Consider the following 25,359-nt stretch of genomic DNA (forward strand, 5'->3'; position numbering starts at 1 on the left):
AAACTTACAAGTTTTCCTAATTTTTTTGGGGTATTAGAGATCTTGCCTATCTTTCCAGCATGGATATTTTATTTTAATTTTCTTAATGTTCCTTCAAATTACGTAGTTTGAAATGTTTGTACATCTTTATTTCTTTGCTAGGTGGGTTGTTTATATGATTAGATAATTCTTCATTTACAGAGAGTTAAAGTACCTTTTTTAAATGAAGTACTGAATAGAGGTTAGGAAAGTTGTTGGAACCTGATAAATTTGTAAAATTTACAAAATTTCTCATTTTAAAAGCTACAGTTTTAAACTTTCATGCTTTTTAAGCATCCGGTGTAAGAGTAGGAGTGTCCAAAAGCAATAAGAACAAGAAATCTTTGTAAGATTGGTAGTTTCAGTGTTTAGCCAAACCATTATCAGAATTAGAATGACTAATGTTATGTAGGTTTGATTTTCAACTCCATTCTTTTTTTGTTTCGTTTTTTAAACAATTCCAAATCTCTAACCTGGACTTGGCGCTCTGAGTCTTCTGATCTCTGCCCACCTCATCACTCACTTTGTTCTCCCCACTTTGTTTATTTCAATTGCTGAACTGGCTGAGCTTTTACTCCTCCCCACCTTAGGTTGTTCCACTCTTCATCTGTCAAGCTCCTACTCATCCTGTGGACTCAACCACTGGGTTAGATGAAAGAAAAGTTTGACGTGTCCACTCTTTAAAAACATTAAGTGTTTTTTGTTGTTTGTTTGAGACTGTCGTCCAAGCTGTAGTGCAGTGGCGCAATCTTGGCTCACGGCAGCCTCAACCTCCTGAGCTAAATGATCCTCCCACCTCAGCCTGTAGCTGCACCACCATGCCTGGCTAATTTTTAAATTCTTTTTGTAGAGACAGGGTCTTGCTATGTTGCCCAGGCTTGTCTAAAACTCCTGGGCTCAAGCAACCTGCCTTGGCCTCCCAAAGTGCCGTGATTACAGTTGTGAGCCACCTACCAGGTCTGGCCTAACAGCATTTTTTTATTTTTATTTTTTGAGATGGAGTCTCGTGCTGTCGCCCAGGCTAGAGTGCAGTAGCGCGATCTCAGCTTACTGCAACCTCCGCCTCCAAGGTTTGGGTGATTCTCAAGCCTCAGCCTCCTGAGTAGCTGGGATTACAGGCGTGCGCCATCACCCCCGGCTCATTTTTGTATTTTTAGTAGCGATGGGGTTTCACCATGTTGGCCAGGCTGGTCTCAAACTCCTGATCTCCGCCAGCGTCGGCCTTCCAAAGTGCTGAGATTACAGGCGTGAGCCACCGTGCCTGACCTAAAAGCATTTTAATGCCACAGAGAAAGCCAGCTAAAAGGAGGAGGAGCAGTAGATGGATTCTGTCTTCTAAGTGGGATTTGAGAATTGACTAGATTTTAAATAATTAATAAAGATATTTTACTTAACACAGTTAAGAGAACTGAGTTGATTTTGCTTCATTTTACCTAAAGTACAAAGGTAAGTGTGTTTACTCAACAAATAATATGTGAGCCTTTTAAGTAAAAAAAAAAAAAGTGTAACTGTGAGAGATACTAATATAGTAGAATTAGATTTTGAGCCAAAATTATTTTAATTTTAAATTACATTTTGTATCGTAGTTAAGTAACTAGAAAATTGTCTGATTTATGTTCATAGTACAGTGTTTGGGATTATATTTTTAATGGTCCTAATTTTGAAGGTTATGCTTCATTTGTATATAATACTTCATTTGTTTAATTTCTCACGTATCATTGAATTATTTTGATCCTTTGATTTTTGGAAAGGCTAAATGAACCGAGATTATTTTTTATGTATTTATTTGAAGTTTGGCTTTTGTTGCCCAAACTGGAGTGCAGTGGTACAGTCTCGGCTCACTGCAACCTCTGCCTCCTGGGTTCAAGCGATTCTCCTGCCTCAGCCTCCCAAGTAGCTGGGATTACAGGCATGCGCCACCACACCCAGCTAATTTTGTTTTGTTTTGTTTTGTTTTGTTTTTGTAGAGACAGGGTTTCTCTGTGTTAGGCTGGTCTTGAACTCCCAACCTCAGGTGTTCGCTCACCTCGGCCTCCCAAAGTGCTGGGATTACAGGCGAGAGACACCACACCTGGCCACCGAGTTTGTTTTATAAGGGGTTATATGGTTAAATCTGTTGCAAGGAGCACACCACAAGCAATATAGAAGACAACAAGGGTGATCTACAGAATCAGTATGTAATAATGAAACGATGTTTTGACTCAACACTAGTTTCCCACGTGTTTAATCCAAACTCAGTTGTTGTTTAAATTGTCACATTTCTAATACACGGTTCACTGGGTAACCATGTATTAGGCTAAACTTTTCTTTTTCTTTCCTTTTTTTTTTTTTTGAGACAGGGTCTCATTCTTTCACCCAGTCTGGAGTGCAGTGGTGTGATCATGGCTCATGGCTCACTGCAACCTCAACCTCCTGGGCTCAAACAATCCTCCCGTCTCAGCCTCCCAAGTAGCTGGGACTACAGATGTGCACCACCATGCCTGGCTAATTTTTGTATTTTTTTGTTGACACTGGTGTCCTTCTACATTCCAGGCTGGCCTTGAACTCCTGCGTTCAAGCAACCCTTCAGCCTTGGCCTTCCAAAGTGGTAGGATTATAGGCGTGAGCCACGGTGCCCAACCTACGCTAAACTTTTCACATCAGATTTATATGTGTCTTGTCCCGTTTTACTTCACCATGATTGGACTCAGTGTACACTTAGATGAAGAAACTGGAAAAAATACTGCTCCTTGTGAAGCAGAAGAAACATTTTACTGAAAGTGACGTTTGTATTGGAGCATCATTAAAGGCATAAAGAAACTTGCGAACAAACTACTTGGTAGCAGCCTGGTGATGTTGATTGGTTGATACTTTAGTAAGCAGGAAATGTCTTACTGGAGATGGTTCATTCATTTCAACAGTCATTTGTGATACTGTTTTTTAATATTTGCCATAGGATAGTTAAAAGGTAATGGAACAAACTTCAGATTTATAAATTTTTAATTAAATATAAAGGGGGCAAAAGTAGATAAATATCTAAGAGCTCACTTTACTATCTAGAAAAAATACTTGCTGGCCCAGCGCCGTGGCACACGTGTAATCCTAGCACTTTGGGAGGCCAAGGTGGGAGGCTTGCCTGAGCCCAGGATATTCAGACCAGTCTAGGTAACATGGTGAGACCCCCATCTCAACAAAATAAAAAAAAAATTAGGTGTGGTAATGTGTGCCTTTGGTGGCAGCTACTAAGGAGGATTGCTTGAGCCAGGAGGTGAAGCTGCAGTGTGCTGTGATCCCGTCGCTCCACTCCAGGCTGGGTGACAGAGCAAGACCCTGTCTCAAAAAAAAAAAAAAAAAGGAAAAACTTGAGACAGCAATCAAATACAATAGATTTGGCTTCAGTAAATGAAAACCCTCACTGTAGGCTCTAGAATAACAAGACTTCTATATTACTAAAGCTGATTACTGCTTGATGAACTCTGTACATGTGATGTGGCTAGTATGAACTTCTGAGGTTGTTGAGATTAATGAGAATAAACATGTGAGGTGCCAAGAAAAATGCCTGACACATTGAAAGTGCTGTGGATAAATGTATGCTGTCATCATTGTAAGCTGGGCTATCGCCTAATAGTGTAATGAGTCCATTGAATAACAATAGGTAACATGTTTATAGTGCTTAGTGTGTGCCAGGTACTGTTCTAAACACTTTACATTTATTCACTCATTTAATCACAAATAACATGAAGTAGGCACTTTGCTGTTATGCAGAGATGGAAACAAGGTTATTCCCTGCATCTTTTTTTTTTCGGTGGGGGGAGGAGGACGGGGATGGACGGAGTTGGTGTTTTTGGAGCTTCTGAGACCCAAGCTTCAGGCCATGCTCCCCCCACCACCCCCCTTCCGAGATGTAGTCTCGCTCTGTTTCCCAGGCTGTAGTGCAATGGCGTGATCTCAGCTAAATGGAACCTCTGCCTCCCGGGCTCAAGCGATTCTCCTGCCCCAGCCTCCTGAGTAGCTGGGATTACAGGTGCCTGCCACCACGCCCAGCTAATTTTTGTATTTTTAGTAGAGATGGGGTTTCACCGTGTTGGCCAGGCTGGTCTCGAACTCTTGACCTCAGGTGATCTGCCCGCCTTGGCCTCCCAAAGTGCTGGGATTACAGGTGTGACCCACTGTGCCCATCCTGTCCCCCCCCCCCTTTTTTTTTTTTAAGTTATTGAGACAGAGCCTCACTTGGTCACCCAGGCTGGAGTGCAGTGGCAGGATCATAGCGCACTGCAGCCTCAATCTCCTGAGCTCAAGCAGGCCCTTTGAGTAACTGGGACCTGTAGGTGCATGCTAGCATCCAGCTTTTTTTTTTTTTTTTTTTTTTTTTTTTGAGACAAAGTCTCACTCTGTTGCCCAAGCTGGAGTGCAGTGGCGCCACTCTAACCTCCACCTCCCAGGTTCAAGCGATTCTCCTGCCTCAGCCTCCCGACACAGGTTATGCGCCACCATTCCTGGCTGATTTTTTAATTTTTAGTAGAGATGGGGTTTCAGTATGTTGGCCAGGCTGGTCTTGAACACCTGGCCTCAAGCGATCCACCTGCCTCGGCCTCCCAAAGTGCTGGGATTGCAGATGTGAGCCACCACATCCGGCCTATATCCAGCTAATTTGTAAAAATAATATTTTTGTAGAGAGGTGGTCTTTCTCCCCTCGGCCTTCCAGTGTGCTAGGATTACAGGCGTGAGCCACCTTGATGGCTGTCTTTTCCTTTTTGTTTTTTCACACTTCCAGTGGTCCTTGGGATCTGTGTATACTTTAGAATCATCTTGTCCAGTTTCTTTACAAACTTCTAGAAGTTTGATTGATATTGCATTGAATCTGTAGATCAGTATTGGGGAATGATGTCTTTAATACTGAGGATTTCTGTCTAAGTGTTTGAGGTATTCTGTTTAGTCAGCCTTTACTTTTGAGTTTACACTTGTTTTATACATTGTCAATTTTTCCCTATGTTATAATTTTTTTTTTTTTTTTTTTTTTTTTTTTTTTTTTTAATTTGAGATAGAGTCTCACTCTTGTCACCCAGGCCGGAATGCAGTGGTACAATCTCTGCTCACTGCAAACTCTGCCTCCTGGATTCAAGCGATTCTCGTGCCTCAGCCTTCTGAGTAGCTGGGACTACACATGTGCCACCATGCACAGCTAATTTTGGTATTTTTAGTGGACACCGGGTTTCACCACGTTGGCCAGGCTGGTCTCGGCTGATCTCAAACTCCTGACCTCCAGCAGTCCACCTGTCTCAGCCTCCCAAAGTGCTGGGAGTACAGGCGTGAGCCACTGTGCCCGGCTATACATTATTTAAAAAATTATTTGTAACCATTTGTTGCTAGCATACAGAAATTCACTTTGATATATTTACATTTATGGTATAACCAGTCACCTTGCTAACCTCTCACAATTTCCAGTTGTGTGTATTTCTTTAAAATTGACAACAGTTGTGTATATTCATGGGGTATAGTGTGATGTTATATGTATTTGCTTTGAACTTTCTGTGTCAATAGTTATATTATCTGCAGACAATAAGTTTTCTTTCTTTTTCCTTTTTCTTTCTTTCCTTCTTTTTTTTTTGAGTCAGAGCTTTGCTTTTGTCACCCAGGCTAGAGTGCAATGGCACTATCTCGGCTCACCACAACCTCCGCCTCCCAAGTCAAGCGATTCTCCTGCCTCAGCCTCCTGAGTAGCTGAGGTTACGGCTTGCGCCACCACATACCCCTAATTTTGTATTTTTGGTAGAGACGGGGTTTCTCCATGTTGCTCAGGCTGGTCTCAAACACCCGACCTCAGGTGAACGCCTGCCTTGCCCTCCTAAAGTGCTGGGATTACAGGTGAGAAACACCATGCCCGGACTTTTTTCTCTTTTCTTTTCTTTTTTAGAACTTGTAACCTTTTTTTTTTTTTTTTTTTTTTTTTGAGACAGAGTCTCACTCTGTCGCCCAGGCTGGAGTGCAGTGGCGCGATCCCCACTCACTGCAAGCTCTTCCTCCTGGGTTCACGCCATCCTCCTGCCTCAGCCTCCCGGGTTCACGCCATCCTCCTGCCTCAGCCTCCCGAGTAGCTGGGACTACAGGCATCCGCCACCGCGCCCGGCTAATGTTTTGTACTTTTTAGTAGAGACGGGGTTTCACTGTGTTAGCCAGGGTGGTCTCGATCTCCTGACCTCATGATATGCCCGCCTCGGCCTCCCAAAGTGCTGGGATTACAAGCATCAGCCACCGCGCCCAGCCACCTATTTTTTTATGTGTGTGTGTGAGACAGAGTCTCGCTCTATCACCCAGCCTGGAGTGCAGTGGCACTGTCTCTGCTCACTGCAACCTCTGCTTCCCCGGGTTCAAGCGATTCCCTGCTTCAGCCTCCCAAGCAGCTGGGACTACAGGCGCCAGCCACCACACCCAGCTAATTTTTTGTTTTGTTTTGTTTTGTTTTTAGTAGAGACGGGGTTTCACTATATTGGCCAGGCTGGTCTCGAGCTCCTGACCTCAAGTGATCTGCCCACCTTGGCCTCCCAAAGTGCTGGGATTACAGGCGTGAGCCACTGTGCCTGGCCAAGATGAATCTTTTATTTTCTTTATCCTTTGTTACTATGGCAAATGACAGTTTATAGATGTTAGTCTCCCCTGGATTCCTGGGATTATCCCAACTTGATGATGATTTTTAAGACTTTGGTTTGCTCTTTTTAAAGAGTCTTGTTTCTGTGTCCATGAAGAAGAATAAGATTGTCGTATGTTTTTCTTATATTGGCCATGTGTAATTTTTATAATATTTCTGGTTTTTTTAAGAAGTATTTGTGTTAGCTTGAATTGTATTTTCCTTGTAAGTTTGGTGTAGGGCATGCCTGTAAACAATTTGGATATGGTGCTTTCTTTATGGAAAGATTAACCAAGGGCTTATTTTCTCTAGTAGCAGTAGGATTACAGTGGTCTGGCTTCCCATGTGTTTTTCTTTTAAACTTTTATAAATGGGAAATTTCCATTTAATGGAATATTTTATTAAAAAAAATGCCATGTGCCTATTACCCAGCTTCAAATTTACTAGTATATTATACTATGCTTCTCCCCTTTTTTGCTGGAGTATTTTAAAGCAAATTCTAGCCATGTCATTTCACCAGAAATATTTCATTGTATATCTTTCAGTAAAAAGGATTTATTTTAAAATTATGCCATTGTTAGTCAATAAAGTTAATGATTTCTTAATATCACCCATTACTCAGTCTGTACATAAATATCTCTTACTCTCATTTCAAAATGTGTGTTTATAGTTGGCTTGTTTGAATCAGGATTCCCACCCCCCCAACTTACGCTATGGATTTGTTGGAGAAACTGGGACATTACATATCCTATATGTTCTTTTTTATTAAGGTTTGAGTATTTTTTCTGGAATTTATTTATTTTGTATATTTTCTTCATTTGTATAAAGTTTATAATAGTATTGCTTTGTCTTTTAATTTTCTTTTTTTCTTAACCTTCTTGAAGTTCATCTTTTGTTACTCCAAAAAACTGACTTCTAGTTTTGGTAATGCTGTTATATTCCTATTTCCTCTTTCATTTATGCTTTTGTCTTTGATTGTCTTCTTCCTAGTATTACTGTTTTTCTAATATAATTTGGATACTTAATTCACTATTTTTTAGCAACAGGAGACTCACTGGAGAATTCATTAATTTGTAACTTTATTTTTTTTTTTTGAGACGGAGTCTCGCTCTGTCGCCCAGGCTGGAGTGAAGTGGCGCAATCTCGGCTCACTGCAGACTCCACCTCCCGGGTTCGTGCCATTCTCCTGCCTCAGCCTCCCGAGTAGCTGGGACTACAGGTGCCTGCCACCACGCCCAGCTAATTTTTTGTATTTTTATTAGAGACAGGGTTTCACTGTGTTATTCAGGATGGTCTCGATCTCCTGACCTCGTGATCCGCCCACCTCAGCCTCCCAAAGTGCTGGGATTACAGGCGTGAGCCACCGCGCCCAGCCTTTTTAACTTTGTTTTCTAACATAGGCCTTTAGGTTTTGAAATATATTTTTTATTACTCAGTTTCGTTTGTGATTTCTTTTGTAATTTATCACTGCCTGTTTTTAAAATTTCTAAAGTCGAGATTTTTTTGCCCTCTATGTTCAGTACGCTAATGATAAAATATTTTCTTGGATACTCCAGGGGAAAAGTAAAAATTGCAAATAAAGTATGATCTCAGTTTTGTAAATCACGTGAATATACAGAAATAATGAAGGAACTATATCAGTATATTAAGCAGTCATTTTTGAATAGTGGTTTTAGGTCAGTTTTGTTACACATTTGGGTGTGTGTTATTGTTGTTGTTGTTTGAGATAGGCTCTCGCTCTGTCACCCAGGCTAGAGTGCAGTGGTGCATTCACGGCTCACTGCAGCCTCAACTTCCCAAGCTGCTGCGATCCTCCTTCCTCAGCCTCCCTAGTAGCTGAGACCACAGGCACAGGCCACTAGGCCTGGCTAAGTTCTGTATTTTTTTGTACAGTTTGGTTTTCTCCATGTTGCCCAGGCTGGTCTGCTGAGCTCAAGCCATCTGCCTTCCTTGGCCTCACAAAGTGCTGGGATTACAGGTTGTGAGCCAAAGTGCTCAGCCTTGTGACACATTTTTGATGGAGGAGCCCATATGATATTTCAAAAGGAAAGAGTAATTCTGTAAAACTCTGGACTCTAAATTATGCCCTGAGATCTTGGGATACAATTTGACTTAGTTCATATATGACCACATGTTGGTTTAGTTAATATATGACCATGTGCTTACTATGTTGCCAGTAGGCAAGGAGCTGGTATATAAGTGGTAAAACATGTCCTTCACAAAGAGTGCATGGTTGGAGTGAGGGGTGGTCACAAGGATTGGCAAGGAGAGGAGAGGAGGCAAACCCGGAGATAATTTCAGTGGCATGATAAAATGCTAAAAGATACAGAAGGAGCAGGATTGGGAAGGGAAAAAAAAAAAACTACAAGAATAGGAAGGGCACATACAGGAAGAGTTATACTTAGGAACCAAGATAATTGGGTCAAGTAGACCATTAAGGCAATATTTTGTCTTCAAGGGATGGACCATTTTTTAAGAGGATAATAGCTGTGAATTTTTTGTTGTTGGTAGACAGGGTCTCACAGTGTCCAGACTTGATGTGAATTCCTGGGCTCAAGCTATCCTCTTGCCTCAGCCTCCTGAGTAGCTTGGACTATAGGTGTGTACCACTATGACCAGCACCCAGTAATGCCTTTTTAATGTGAAAACTACTTTAGAGAATTAAAAGGAAAGAAAACTCAAATAACTTCTATAATAGGTTAATACTGTCAATAGGTCAATCAGGAGTAATTTTCTTCCCCCAGGGGACGTTTGGTGATGTCTGGAGACAGTTTTGATTGTCACAATTGGGTCATGGGTGCTACTGGCATAAGTAGAAAGACCAGGAGTCTCCTGATGATATTAGAGGGCACAAGACAATCCCCCTCCACCCACAACAAAGGATTATCACATAGCTCAAAATGTTAATAGTGCCAGGGTTGAGAAACCCTGCATTAATCTATACTTAGCACCCAGTTTTGTTTGTTTGTTCTTTTTTGAGACAGGATCTTGCTCTGTCACCCAGGCTGGAGTGCAGTTGTGCAGTTAGAGCTCACTACAACCTCAAATTCCTGGACTCAAGTAATCCTCCCACCTTAGCCTCCTGAGTAGCTAGGACTATAGCCTAGTGCCGCCACACCCAGCTGACTTTATTGTTTGTAGAGACAGGGTCTTGCTGTGTTGACCTGGGCTGAAGAATTCCTCCTGCCTTGGCCTCCCAAAGTACTGAGATTACAGATGTGAGCTACCAGGGCTGGTCTTGCACTCTGTTTTTGGTAGGGGTGGTTTTTATGGTGAAGGAGCCAGAGGCATGGTGTTGTACCCTATTCTGGCTAGACTTTGGTTAAGGAAAGCTATTCTGTAGGCTACAGGTCAAAAACTCCACCTGTTGAAGGCCTACTTTGAGGCAGGTACTATATAGGAACTTGGTAAAAATGGTGCTTAACTGGGGCACACACTGAATGTTCCACAAATGACGCGTCTTTTGTATCAGTTGTGTGTCTTTATGTATTACAATATTTAAAATGTTTTCTTTCCATCCTGAGTTTAGTTTGTGTATAGATATTTTAACTGTTCTTCTAAGGAACTTGGGAATATTAATACAGTTTAATTGCATTTCTTTTTTCCATGACTGTGGATACAAACCTTTAGCAACTCATGTAATAATGGGTGTTGCATTTTTTTTTAACAAAAAATAAAATTTTATTTCAACTATTATGCTAATTCTATAACATTATTTAGAATGTTTTTTCTTTTTTTAATTATACTTTTAAGTTCTGGGATACATGTGCAGAACGTGCAGATTTGTTACATAGGTATACATGTGCCATGGCGGTTTGCTGCACCCATCAGTCCGTCATCTACATTAGGTATTTGTCTTAATGCTACCCTCCCCTAGCCCCCCATCCCCCGACAGGCCCTGGTGTCTGATGTTCCCCTCTCTGTGTCCATGTGTTCGTATTGTTTAACTCCCACTTATGAGTGAGAACATGCGATGTTTAGTTTTCTTTTCCTGTGTTAGTTTTCTGAGAATGATGGTTTCCAGGCTTCATCCTTGTCCCTGCAAAGGACATGAACTCATCCTTTTTTATGGCTGCATAGTATTCCATGGTGTATATGTGCCACATTTTCTTTATCCAGTCTATCATTGATGGAGGGTGTTGTACTTTGAATCCCTTTTTTCCTTGGTCCAATTTTAGGTACAGTTCTTAAGTGTTTAAGTCTGTTGATATAACCAAATATCCCCTCAATTTAAAAAATCTATAAAATGGTTTTAGTATGACCTAAAAAACTACAATACAGGTAGTGTATATATAGGGCTGTGTGTGGTGGCTCACGCCTGTAATCCTAGCACTTTGGAAGGCCAATGCAGACAGATAGCTTCAGTTCAGGAGTGTAAGACCAGCCAGGTCAACGTGGCAAGCCCCGCCTCTACTAAAAATCCAAAATTTAGCCGGGTGTGGTGATGCGCACCTGTAGTCACAGCTACTTGGGAGGCTGAGATGGTAGAATCACTTGAACCTGTGGATGGAGGTTTACAGTGAGCCAAGATTGCTCCACTGCACTCCAGCCTGTGCAACAGAGTAAGACCCTGTCTCAAATAAATAGAAAAACATGGAGTGAGGTTTGGAAATGATATTTAATGCTTAGTAAGAATAAAATATAGAGCAGTTTTTTATTTTGGTTTTGTCATACTTTGACCTTTGTCTTTTCTCTTTGCTTTTAGATTTTGGCTCTCTATTTGACTTGGAGCATGACTTACCAGATGAATTAATCAACTCTACAGAATTGGGACTAACCAATGGTGGTGATATTAATCAGCTTCAGACAAGTCTTGGCATAGTACAAGATGCAGCTTCTAAACATAAACAGCTGTCAGAATTGCTGCGATCTGGTAGTTCCCCTAACCTCAATATGGGAGTTGGTGGCTCAGGTCAAGTCATGGCCAGCCAAGCCCAACAGAACAGTCCTGGATTAGGTTTGATAAATAGCATGGTCAAAAGCCCAATGACACAGGCAGGCTTGACTTCTCCCAACATGGGGATGGGCACTAGTGGACCAAATCAGGGTCCTGCGCAGTCAACAGGTATGATGAACAGTCCAGTAAATCAGCCTGCCATGGGAATGAACACAGGGATGAATGCTGGCATGAATCCTGGAATGTTGGCTGCAGGCAATGGACAAGGGATAATGCCTAATCAAGTCATGAACGGTTCAATTGGAGCAGGCCGAGGGCGACAGAATATGCAGTACCCAAACCCAGGCATGGGAAGTGCTGGCAACTTACTGACTGAGCCTCTTCAGCAGGGCTCTCCCCAGATGGGAGGACAAACAGGATTGAGAGGCCCCCAGCCTCTTAAGGTAAGTACAGTTTTGGTTTGTGTGTACAATCGGCATGCGAGTATTGTCTTGATGGATGGGGGGTTTGCCTTACATTGTATCGCAGTTTCCACTATTACCAGGAATTTACTGTGCTGTCATAAGTTTTAAGAAGTGCCTGTATTTAAGTAAAACGTTTATTTTACAACTGGTATTCTATAACTTCGTACTTCCATATGATTGCTGGCTAATGCTGGTTCTCTCTGGCACAAGTATTGGAATGTTTTTATCTCATTTCCAAGTCCAGTTTAGCCTTGTAGCCTCCTTATAAAATTACGGTTTTGAGATGGCTGGCATTACACTATCTTCAGATGGAGACTCCATTTGTTCCTATTGCTTTGAATGTCCCTGGTTTTCAAGAGATACATTTATTCTGAGAAATGTATTAACTGTTATTTTTCTTTATTGGTTGATGGAAATTAAGGTGCATTTGTTTATGTGAAACCTCAACAGTGTAGATGTTTCAGTGAACCAGAACTTGGCCAAAGACTTCTGTTAGCTTTATTAACTAGAGAATGCTAAGTATATTAAAAATATTTTAAACTTTTAAATGTGTATCCTGTATACATAAATAAGACATAATCACACATACTTTAGTGCTTATTTCTTCATATTTTTCTTTACATATTTTATCTGTTTTTCTTAAAATGGGATCACACTATGGTTGCCAGTGCCTGGCATGTAGTTAGTTTTTGTTGAATGAGAGATGGCTTCACTTGGAAGATGAAATTGGAGATAGGTATGATTTTCAGAAGGAGTCAAGAGCAAGCTTTCTCTGTAACAGGAATAATTTGAGCAGACATCAGGACTTCTGTGTTCCTGAGAATCTTGGATGCAGTGGCTCATGCCTGTAATCCCAGCACTTGGGAAGCCAAGGCTAGAGGATCGCTTGAGCCCAGGAGTTAAGAGACCAACCAGGTAGCATTGACCCCATCTTCTATTTAAGGTGGGGGAAAAAAAGAGAACCTTGATGGTGACAGAAAATGCAAGTGTGAATTGAGGACAGATGGACAAACTTGTGTTGGGGGGAACTGAGGTGACATGTAGGAATTCAAAAACCTTAAATTTTTTTTTGCTGCAAGAATATTGACAAGTTAGGATTCTGTTTTAGCATTCCTTCTTTGTAGAGTCTCCCTTTCTGTCCCTTACCCCCTGCCACTTTTTTTTTTTTTTTTTTTTGAGACAAGGTCTTGCTCTGTCACCCAGGCTGGAGTGCGCTGGCCTAATCATGGCTTACTGCAGCCTCAACCTACCAGGCTTAAACAGTCTTCTCGCCTCAGCCTTCTGAGTAGCTGGAACTAAAGGCACATACCACCATGCCTGGCTGATTTTTTTTTTTTTTTAAAGAGATGGGGTCTCACTATGTTGCTCAGGCTAATCTTAAACTACTCTTGGGCTCAAGTGATCCCCTTGTCTCAGCCTCCCAGAGTGCCAGGATTACAGGTGTGAGCCACTGCACCCAGCTTCTGACACTTTAGATTGCTGTGTCAGTGTAGTTTACTTAGAATATTTGGAGTGAGAACCAGAAACAACAAGGTAAATTATTAAGTACCTTTTCTAGGATCTAGGAACATAGCTATGAAGAGATAAAGCCCTTGCCACTGATGTTTATATTCTGTTGTGGAGAGGAGGGATGACAGACTTAACAATAAACCCTCACTGGTGGACAAAATACTTTAGGGTTAAAGTAGTGAATGAACTTATTTTATGTAACCTACTTTCTACTGTGTACATAAGGTATAAATTTTAGAGTATGCCAGGTAGGTGCTATGGAGAAAAATAAGGAAAGGCTCATTGACATCTGCTTGGGGGTGTGGGACTATTATGGTTATAATCTTAATTTCTTTCAGAAACTGGGTTTATATAGAAGTGAACAAAACAAATCCCTGTCCTTGTGGAGCTTGTATTTTGATGAGAAGGAGGAATTCAAATTTTAAACTTCTGTTAAACGATATTTTATTTCCTTATTTGATTTTTATTTTGAGACCGAGTCTTGCTGTTGCCCATGCTGGAGTGCAGTGGCGTGATCTTGGATCGCTGCAACCTCTGCCCTCCGGGTTCAGGCAGTTCTCCTGCCTCAGCCTCCAAGTAGCTGGGATTACAGGCATGCACCACCAAGCCTGGCTAATTTTTGTATTTTTAGTAGAGAAGGAGTTTCACCGTGTTGCCCAGGCTCGTTGTGAACTCCTGACCTCAAGTGATCTGCCCACCTTGGCCTCCCAAAGTGTTGGGACTATAGGCGTGAGCCACCGCACCTGGTCCTGTTTCCTTATTTTAAATGAGCCCACCTATATTGATATTTGTAGAGTACTTATATCAGTATTTGACAAATGAGGGAGCTTTAAATGTTTAATAAATTTAAAAATTTTTTTAAGTTATGTAGGTTTAGGATAAGATAACCACTTAAGGCTGGTTGCAGTGCTTCACACCTAGAATCATTCCAGACCAGCCCCAGCAACATAGTGAGACCCCCATCTCTACCAAAAAAAAAAATTATCCTTGTGTCATGGCACACCCACACCAGCAGTTGCCCTTCCACTGTACCAAGTCCTAAAATTATCTTGTAGAGTGAATTATACTGATTACATTTCTTAAACTCCTAAGACTTGTGATGTTTAAGAATTAGGATTTAAGGTGTAAGGAAGTTTTCAGTATGATTTGATGACTGTAACCCTGTTGGCAAATGACATCAGCTTTTGCACACAGTTCTTTTCATGGATGAATCTGTGGTTCAGGATGTGCAGGCAGGTGGTGACGTTACTACTACAGCTGTCTTCCAAAAGTCTGACCCATGTTGATTTATGGGAAGAAACTTGGATCATACTGCCTTTTACCCCAATCTTTAGATTCAGCATAAACTAATCAAAGCCAGAATGTTTTAAGTTACTTTTGTTTTTGAGACAGGATCTCTTTCTGTCACCCAGGCTGGAGTGCAGTGGCACCATCACAGCTCACTTGCAGCCTTGATCTCCCAGGCTTAAGCGATCCTCCTATCTCAGCCTCCTAAGTAGCTGGTACTACAAGGACTGTCATGCCCTGCCAGTTATTTTTATTTTTGTTGAGACAGGGTCTCACTATGTTGCCCTGGCGCACTATGTTGTCCTGGCATCAAGCGATCTACCTGCCTTGGTTTTCCAAAGTGCTCAGATTACAGACAGGAGCCACTAAGCCTGGCCACATTTATTTCAAGAAGAAAAAATAGGCATGGCTCAGTGGCTCACATCTGTATTCTTACCACTTTGGGAGGCTGAGGCAGGAGGATCTCTTGAAGCCAGAAGTTCGAGATGTGCCTGGGCAACATGATGAGACCCCATCTCTACTTTTCTTTTTTCTTGTCTCTCTTTTTTTTTTTTTTTTTTTTCCCAAAAAAGAAAGAATAGTTGTCTGCAGGACCCATTTCTTGTAGCTGCCTAGAACTCTGTGTGGCTTCCTCACCCTCTCCTTTTTAGTTTAGGTAGCTATTTGTATGGTGGTGGGTAATTGGACATCTGGAGCATATTAGCTATGGAGAAAGAAACAAGATCAAATAACTATAGTGTAGCAGAAATTAAGTACAAAATCTTCCTTATTACATTTAGTGTGGGGAGTAAAGAAGGGGAGCTCAGGAGATAGAAGGGGCAATGATCTGGAGGTTGTTTTATTTTCTAACTCCTCAGCAGATCTCTGTGGGAGATGGAAAAACAACAGCTAGAGAATCTTTTTTGGTCACGGTGACCAAAAGTGTCAGGAAGAAATTACTGCCAGCTGATCAGCAATCAGTGTAGTCTGTGTATTTAAACCCATAGTTTGCCATAGAGGAGCTTGGAGTTTCCAGGTAATGCATTGTGATTAAGGGAACAAGCAGTGTCAGGAACTGGTTGAAATTCAGTTGGTCTAGGCAGGCAAGGCATGCAATCATGAAGGACCAGATTGTTTGGGGAAATATTTGGATAAAGACATTACATTTATTAACAAGAGACAACAACATAGCTTAGAAATTCCAACATTTTGTTGATTCAGATAATAGGACTCTTGAGGGCATAATTTATTGTCTTAGTCTTTTATTGTTTGTCATGCGGGTTCTGTGATAGAATGACTTCCATACTATGTCTATCATGAATTTTCATGCTAATAAGAAACAGGTTAAACAACTCCCCCATGTATAGGTATGGATATTATTGGAGCCACATAGGATAAATACTTGTACTTTAAAAAAAAAACACAGGTAGCAGCAGCACTTGCAGTCAGATTTGTAACTACCAAAAGTAGCCTGGACTTGATTTAAACCTGTTTCTGCATTCTATTGCCCCTGCAATCTTTTGGCCATATTTACATAGAATCAAGAAGGTTTTTTTCTTTCTTTCTTTCTTTTTTTTTTTTGGAGACAGTTTCGTTTTTGTCGCCCAGGCTGGAGTGCAATGGCCCAATCTTGGCTCACTGCAACCTCTGCCTCCCAGGTTTAAGTGATTCTCCTGCCTCAGTCTCCCGGGTAGCTGGGATTACAGGTGTGTGCTACCACGCCCAGATAATTTTTGTATTATTAGTAGAGACAGGGTTTTACCATGTTGGCCAGGCTGGTTTCAAACTCCTCACCTCAGGTGATCCATCCACCTCCGCCTCTCAAAGTGCTGGGATTACAGGCGTGAGCCACCGTGCCCTACCAAGAAATTATCTTCTCTGAATGCTTCTCATTTCAGGCCACCTCATTCTTTTATGCTTCCATCAAACTGCCACTTGTAAATTACTTGTAAATCATTCTTGTAAATTACCTTAGTCTCTGAATTTCATCTGGAAAATGAAAATATTCTTTAACTTTTTTTTTTTTCATTTCTTGGTAATAGCATAAAGAAGATTAATTTAAATTTTTTTGTCTTTTTTTTAATAGAGGCAAGCCGCTGAACCGAAAAAGATGTCATATTCATAGATTTGCAGAGTATAGATATTGCATATGATTTAAAGAACGAATTTTAGCCCAGGCATGGTGGGAGATGCCTGTAATCCCAGCACTTAGGCAGAAGGATTGCTTGAGGCTAGGAGTTCAGTCAACTCCTGGGCAACATTTCTACAAAAATAAACAAAAATTAGCTGGGCATGGTGGTGCAAGCTTGTAGTCCCATCTACTTGGGAGGCTGAGATGGGAGAATTGCTTGAGCCCAGAGGTTCGGAATTATAGTGAGCTATGATAATGCGACTGCACTCCAGCCTAGGCAACAGAGTGAGACCCTGTCTTTTTATAGAAAATGTAAAAGAAAAATTTTATTAAGAGCTCTATACCTGTCTAAAACAGATGCTTCACAGAGGTAGTAACATTTGAAATTATAAGGATGAGTAGAATCTGCAGGTGTTTCTTAGTTAGGTTGTACTATCTAAGGAACCAACAGAAAATGCCTCTCTGTGAACTTGGTGTTTATTTCCAGGTTAGCATTAAGGAGTCAAATAGGAAAGGAAATGTGCTACTGTTCAGTCGTAGGGAAAGGGAAAAGCTTGAGGCAAATGCTGGAGGCTCAAGGAGCATGATACTTTCAGACTTTAAGAAATCAGTACAAGAAATATATAAGATACCATAGATGGGTAGTCAGACTTCATAAAGGCTTTGGTATACGTACTGTGGGGTTGATTTTTTTCTTTTATAGAGGCAGGTGAAAACATAAGACAGGCAAACCTGTTGTCCACAGTCTGTACAAGCACTGTGATAGGTTTGAGTTAAGACAGCCATAGTGGGTAGGAATACATGGGAAGGGTTTTAGTGTCTGTGTGTGCTTTTAGAGGTAGAATTGAAGGACCCTTTGATTGGTCTTGGCAGACAGAGAAATCTGGTATGAATCCTTTAATTGGGCAGCAGCTATAGCATCTTGAGTTATTCTGAGCGCTTGCTCAGTGTTTCTAGTAGTGATGGTGACTTATAGTTGGGATCCTATGTGTAATTTGGCAGAAGAGGACGGTGGCTTCAAACTTTGTTTGGGATGTGAAGTTGACCCCATTTTGAATTATTCTAAAATAATTTGAAAGATTAATGAAAATGCATTTTTATAACTTTCATTATCAGTAAAACGTTTGACTTTAGAATAATGCTGTTTTTCAATTAATTATTATTATAGTATAATGGCTCCAGGTGAATTTAACATAAATATAGAAAAGAAACTACTTTTTAAAGTACATAGGGAGCCGGCACAGTGGCTAACACTTGTAATCCCAGCACTTTGGGAGGCCGAGGCGGGCAGATCACTTGAGGTCAGGAGTTCGAGGCCAGCCTTGCCAACATGGCGAAACCCTGTCTCCACTGAAAGTAAAAAAATTAGCTGAGTGTGGTGGCGCACGCCTGTAGTCCCAGCTACTCAGGCTGAGGCAGGGTAACCGCTTGAACCCAGGAGGCAGAGGTTGCAGTGAGCCGAAATTGCACCACTGCACTCCAGCCTGGGCGACAGAGCGAGACTTTGTCTCAAAAACAGAAAAGTACATAAGGGTTGCAAAGTCAAATGACTTGAAGGGCCAAGCAGGTGACTTAATAGAGCAGCTAGGTTTAAAACAGCAAGGAATAGTGTGGAGCCTGGACTTTCGCATGCTCTATGTAAAGGAGTCAGAATCAGAAGTTTTAAAAAACACTGTCATCAGTATCCCTACACAAAAAAGGACATATTCCCAAACCATCAGTTTTCTACTTTTTATACAAACAAAATACAGGAATAATTATTCAAATGAGGCCAAGCGTGGTGGTTCACACCTATAATCCCAGCACTTTGGGAAGCTGAGATGGGAGGACTGCTAGAGCCCGGGAGTTTGAGACCAGCCTGGGCAACATGGCAAGACCCTGTCTCTATTTTTTAATAGTCAAAAAGAAGAAGAAAACATTCAAATGCTTGAACATGACAAAGAGGTTAGATGGCTTATTAAGTTGAATTCGCCATATAGCATCATGTGTGACTTAATGGAAATGACTGGCAAACCTTGTTTAACGGATAGAATTAAATGAAGATGATTAAAAGTATTTCTAAAACATCTTTATTTCAAATATTTACAAAAGTAGCTCTGTAAATTTACCATACCCAAGGCCCCTAAATCTTAATTTTGATCTCAATCTTGAAAATGTATTGTCATTAGCATACTTTGTATAGTGGCTTTTTTTGTTTATTTGTTTTTGTTTTGGAGACAGGGTCTCACTCTGTTGCCGAGGCTGGAGTGCAGTGGCCTGATCATGGCTCACTTGCAGCCTCAACCTCCCAGGCTCAGGTGATCCTCCTCCCTCAGCCTCCTGAGTAGCTGGGACCATAGGCACATGCCACCACATCCAGCTTTTCTTTTCTTTCCTTTTTTTTTTTTTTTTTTTCTTTTTTTTTTTGAGATGGAGTCTCACTCTGTCGCCCAGGCTGGAGTGCAGCGGCGTGATCTCGGCTCACTGCAATCTCCGCCTCCTGGGTTCACTCCATTCTCCTGCCTCAGCCTCCTGAGTAGCTGGGACTACAGGTGCCCGCCACCACACCCGGCTAATTTTTTGTATTTTTAGTAGAGACGGGGTTTCACTGTGTTAGCCAGGATAGTCTCGATCTCCTGACCTCATGATCCGCCCGCCTCGGCCTCCCAAAGTGCTGAGATTACAGGTGTGAGCCACCGTGCCTGGCTGTTTTTTTGTTTTTTGTTTTTTTGTATTTTGGTACCGATGGGGTTTCACCATGTTCCCCAGGCTGTTCTCAAACTCCTAGCCTCAAGAAACCCTCCCACCTTGGCCTCCCAAAGTGGTGGGATTACAGGTATGAGTTGCCAGGCCCGGCCACTTGGTTTTTTGCGATCATGGCTCCCTACAACCTCTACCTCCCAGGCTTCACTGATCCTCCCACTTTAGCCTTCCAATTAGCTGGGACTATAGGCATGCACCACCATGCCCAGCTGATTTTTGTATTTTTTAGTAGAGATGGGGTTTTGCCACGTTGCCCAAGCTGTAGTGTGTTTTCTAATAGAAGCTGAGAATTTCCTTTGAAACTGTCTTTGTGAACTAGGAAGTAAAATCAGAAAAGGAATTATAATGTCTTAAATTTTATCGCTCATTTTGTTTTCTTTTGTTTCTTACTCTTAGATGGGAATGATGAACAACCCCAATCCTTATGGTTCACCATATACTCAGAATCCTGGACAGCAGATTGGTGCCAGTGGCCTTGGTCTCCAGATTCAGACAAAAACTGTACTATCAAATAACTTATCTCCATTTGCTATGGACAAAAAGACAGTTCCTGGTGGAGGAATGCCCAACATGGTGAGTACTAATCCATTACAGACTTGTTTTCAAACTGGCATTTTGACAAAAGAATTGTGTTAAACTTTCACCCTTCTGTTAGGTATGCTGGGATTTGTACACACTAGGAGCCTAAATTGATATGTACTTGATGCTCCCTTTGAGGAGGCTTGTGCTTCCTTTCCATTTCTCTGTTTTTGTTCCATGTGGTTATTGATCAGTGAGCATGTTGATCCAAACAGGAGTAAGTGGACTGCTACAATGAAGTTTTAGTGGCCTGCCATTCAGCAGCTTGGTCTTGTGAGGATTTCCATAGGATACGAAAGTGGAACCTTTCAGTTTTAGGGGAAGGAATCTCTGGCAAAGGATCCGAACTCTCAGTGACCATATTTACCGATATTATTTGATTCTACTACACCCAAGTAAATTCCCTCTCAAAAGTAATGTATTGTTTTAAACAGTGATTTTTGTTAAATAAAATTTTCAGGAACTTCTAGTGTTATTTTTGTACAGTCAAACTACTAGTAGTAAATGTGTCTGCATTCAACTTTGGAAAAAAGTTGTCTGAAAAAATTCTCTTTCAGATGTTTTAGTTTTGTCCTTTGTGTCATTATGTTTATGGACTGCCTATATTTGAGATACTCTGCCAAGTACTAGAGCTATACAGATGAATGAAACATGTCATCTCTGTCCTGAGAAATGTTCACTTTTTTTTTTTTTTTTTTTTTTGAGACGGAGTTTAGCTCTTGTTGCCCAGGCTGGAGTGCAGTGATGCAATCTCGGCTCACTGCAACCTCCGCCTCCCGGGTTCAAGCAACTCTCCTGCCTCAGCCTTCTGAGTAGCTGGGATTACAGGCATGTGCCATCATGCCCAGCTAACTTTGTATTTTTAGTAGAGACAGGGTTTTTCCATGTTGGTCAGGCCGATCTCGAACTCCCGACCTCAGGTGATCTGCCCACCTCGGCCTCCCAACGTGCTAGGGTTACAGGCGTAAGCCATCGCGCCCGGCCTGAAATCTTCACTTTTTAATTTAAAAAACTAAATTTATCTCAGAGTTTAGAAAAACTAGTTTTTCACCAACCTGAAAGACCCCTCTGCTGAGTCTCTTGAGGAGTTCTTCATTGCTCTTTAAAACCTAATTTGGGTGTGCTTTTAACTACAGACATCTTCTCACCCTTCTCTCGCCCACTGGAGTTTACCATGTCTTTCTCTCTGCTTTTGCTCTCTGTATATTATACATACTTATATCACTTCGTAATGTCATTTTTTTTTTCTTATTAAATTGAGCTTCTTAAAGATAGGAGCCATGGTTTATGAATTCCCTGTGTCAAAAAATGGAGTCTGGCTTATAGTAGACTACCCATAAAGGTTTTCATTGAAAATATCCACATCTCTATTTATTAAGACATAGCACATTATGACTCCTACCATTAAATACATTGCTATATCTCTCAGGGTCAACAGCCAGCCCCGCAGGTCCAGCAGCCAGGCCTGGTCACTCCAGTTGCCCAAGGGATGGGTTCTGGAGCACATACAGCTGATCCAGAGAAGCGCAAGCTCATCCAGCAGCAACTTGTTCTCCTTTTGCATGCTCACAAGTGCCAGCGCCGGGAACAGGCCAATGGGGAAGTGAGGCAGTGCAACCTTCCCCACTGTCGCACAATGAAGAATGTCCTAAACCACATGACACACTGCCAGTCAGGCAAGTCTTGCCAAGGTAAGTGGACCCACAGGGTTACTGTACTTAGCAATTAATTTTTACAGCCAGGGAGAAGAAGGAAAATGTGATCAAGTCTATTTTCTGGTAATGGATATGTTTAGTACCTTAATTGTGGTGATGATGTCTATGTATGTACAAAGTCACCAAAATGTGTACATTAGACCAGGTGTGGTGGCTCACACTTATAATCCCAGCACTTTGGTAGGCCAAATGGGGAGGATTGCTTGAGGCCAGGAGTTTGTGACCAGCCTGGACAACATAGCAAGACCTCGCCGGGCGTGGTGGTGCACCTGTAGTCCTAGCTGAGGGACTAAGAAGGCTGAGGAAGGAGGATTGCTTGAGCCCAGGAAGTCAAGGCTGCAGGGGGCTATGATTGCATCACTGTACTCCAGCCTGAGTGACAATGTGAGACCATGTCTTTAAAAAAGGTTGGGCGCAGTGGCTCATGCCTGTCATCCCAGCACTTTGGGAGACTGAGGTGGGCAGATCACTTGAGGTGAGGAGTTCAAGACCAGCCTGGTCAATATGGTGAAACCTCATCTCTACAAAAAAATACTAAAGAAAATCAGCCAGATGTCTGGGTGTGTTCCTGTAGTCCCAGCTACTTGGGAGATTGAGGTGGGAGGATGGCTTGAGCCCAAGAGGGCAGGGGTTGGTGTGATTCGACATCATACCACTGCACTCCAGCCTGGATGATAGAACCAAACTCTGCTTCAAAAAAAGTGTACATAAATATGTGCAATTTTTTAAAATTATTTTATTTTATTTATTTGTTTTTTGAGACAGAGTCTCACTCTGTTGCCCAGGCTGGAGTGTGGTGGCACAATCTCGGCTCACTGCAAACTCCACCTCCCAGGTTCACGCCATTCTCCTACCTCAGCCTCCCAAGTAGCTGGGACTACAGGCAGGCGCCTACCACCATGCCAGGCTAATTTTTTGTATTTTTAGTGGAGACGGGGTTTCACCGTGTTGGCCAGGATTGTCTCGATTTCCTGACCTTGTGGTCCGCCTGCCTTGGCTTCCCAATGTGCTGGGTGGGATTACAGGCGTGAGCCACCGCGCTCGGCCAATATGTGCAATTTAAAAAATATTTATACCCCAAAGCATTTTAAAAATTCCATTGTCTAAATGCATCATCACAGTTAACTCACTCGGTAAAGGTCATCTTGGCTGCGTCCATTCTGTGGCAATTATGGATAAAGCTGCCATAAACAAAATCAATTTTGAGACTCCTTTACTGATAGTGACATTATTTTAGGAAATGATAAAAATACAGTTTTTTGTTTTTTGTTTTTTTTGAGATGGAGTCTCGCTCTGTTGCCCAGGCTGGAGTGCAGTGGCATGATCTCGGCTCACTGCAAGCTCCGCCTCCCAGGTTCATGCCATTCTCCTGCCTCAGCCTCCCGAGTAGCTGGGACTACAGGCGCCTGCCACCATGCCCGGCTAATTTTTTTTGTGTTTTTGGTAGAGACGGGGTTTCACTGTGTTAGTCAGGATGGTCTCTATCTCCTGACCTCGTGATCCGCCCGCCTCGGCCTCCCAGAGTGCTGGGATTACAGGCGTGAGCCGCCGCGCCTGGGCAAAACACGGTATCATTTTTGTGAGCAAGTATGTAAGGATATGAGAAGAGAATAAATTTTAAAGGTCTTCCCGTGTGGTGATCCTCATAGACTGATTTTTATTTGCCCTAGCATAGCATACTTTAAATGTTATTGAGGGTTTGCTAACTGTCATGTAGGCAAGTGTTCAATTTAATACAGTTTACTGCAATCATTTTTACCCGATCTAATACAATTTGTATGAAGTCATTAAAAAGTGTTCTTATAGGCATGTGTGTCATAACATTGGTTTAGAGTACATTTGCTTAGAATAAAGAAGGTTGTATAGCATGGTGAAAAATGAGGGCTCTAGAGCCAGACTGCTTGAGGTTGAATCTCACTTTGAGTACTCTGTGACTTTGTGCAAATTGCTTACCCATTCTTTTTGCCTTTCTTGACTGTGAATTCTGAGTATTAATAGGAGCTACCTTATAGGGCTGTTAGGAAGATGAAATAAGTTAATGCATTTATGTTACTTATTAAGTGGTCAACAAGTTAGCTATTATTAATGTAAAAACATTAACCTGCTCTTGAAAAAAAATTTTTTCTTCTCTTTAGTGGCACACTGTGCATCTTCTCGACAAATCATTTCACACTGGAAGAATTGTACAAGACATGATTGTCCTGTGTGTCTCCCCCTCAAAAATGCTGGTGATAAGAGAAATCAACAGCGTAAGTGATGAAATCTTCTGAAGGTTTATATGAAAAGTTTAAAGTCTCACCAGTGCCATTTATAGTGCTTCTTGATTATGTGAGGGACCTGTGGTGTTGTACTATGTTGAATAAATGTTTTTTTCCCTTTTAATTTTTCTGCTTCCCTAGTGCATAGAATTGAACTGCTTAGGGAGTTTGAGGCTGCAGTGAGCTATAGTCATGTTACTGCGCTCCAGCCTGAGTGATGGAGTGAGAACCTGCCTCATTTAAAAAAAAAAAAGAAAAAACAGTGCAGTGGCTCACGCCTGTCATCCCAACAATTTTGGAAAGCAAGGCAAGAGGATTCCCAGGAGTTCAAGACCAGCCTAGGCAACTTAGCGAGACCTTGTATCTTCCAAAAACTTTAAAAATTAGCTGTGTGTGGTGTGTGGTGTGTGCCTGGCTGAGATGAGAGGATTCCTTGAATCCAGGAGTTGGAGGCTGTAGTGAGCTATGATTGTGGCACAGCAGTCCAGCCTGGGTGACACAGTGATACCCTGTCTTTAAAAAAAAAAGAACTGAACACTGCTTAAAATCTAAAATGAGATCCAGGAACTCTCAATACTCATTATTTATACAAACAGCAATAGGTAAATTTATGTTCTACTTTGAACCTATGAAAATTTAAAGACTGTTGCTTTGGCATTGGGCAAGTTATTCTTTTATACTTGTTATCTAAACATTCCAGTACTTGGAAATTATTTTAAAAAAAAAATATATGAGATTATTTTTATAATATTGGGATATAGAAGAGCTTTTTTTTTTTTCAAGAGAAAAGACGAGATTAACACTTTAAAAGCGTAACTACCACATCTCTATAGCAACAAAAATTTAAGCTTTTAGGGTTAAAGGACAAATTTGGGAAGTATTGTACAGCATTTGAAAATGGAATTAAATTTTATAACAAGAATTGGGAATAGAAAATAGACAATTCACCAGAGGCGGGAGGAGAGAGGGGAACTCCCAGTACAATTCACTATTAAGAAGAGAAATAAGGTACCATTTCTCTCCTGTAGTGTAGGCAGAAATGATGCTGCCAGGTGTTGGCAGTTGAATAGCTCCAAAGCATTCATACAGTGTTGGTCGGAACATTAATAAAGCCCTTTGGGAAGGCTATTGGGCATTCAGAATCAAAAGCCTTTTATACCAGTGGTCCTCTTTTAC

At 41.6% G+C, this 25,359-nt stretch overlaps 1 protein-coding gene and 1 long non-coding RNA gene across 5 annotated transcripts in view; one reads left to right on the forward strand and one right to left on the reverse strand.

Moving 5' to 3' along the window:
• The window catches only part of EP300 (E1A binding protein p300), an 89,008-nt gene that overhangs the window by 13,285 nt on the left and 50,364 nt on the right, over positions 1 to 25,359 (forward strand). For all 4 annotated transcript variants that reach the window (XM_054543514.2, XM_009234416.4, XM_054543515.2 and 1 more), the window contains exons 2-5: positions 11,328 to 11,962; positions 20,028 to 20,204; positions 21,640 to 21,901; positions 24,061 to 24,174. In XM_054543514.2, coding sequence (XP_054399489.2) covers positions 11,328 to 11,962; positions 20,028 to 20,204; positions 21,640 to 21,901; positions 24,061 to 24,174 — 1,188 coding nt within the window. The remainder of the gene's footprint in view (positions 1 to 11,327; positions 11,963 to 20,027; positions 20,205 to 21,639; positions 21,902 to 24,060; positions 24,175 to 25,359) is intronic.
• Positions 1 to 25,359, reverse strand: part of LOC129052675 (uncharacterized) — a 99,278-nt gene that overhangs the window by 9,069 nt on the left and 64,850 nt on the right. The window lies entirely within an intron of this gene.

Source organism: Pongo abelii, chromosome 23, assembly GCF_028885655.2.
Source record: "Pongo abelii isolate AG06213 chromosome 23, NHGRI_mPonAbe1-v2.0_pri, whole genome shotgun sequence".
Lineage (NCBI taxonomy): Eukaryota > Metazoa > Chordata > Mammalia > Primates > Hominidae > Pongo > Pongo abelii.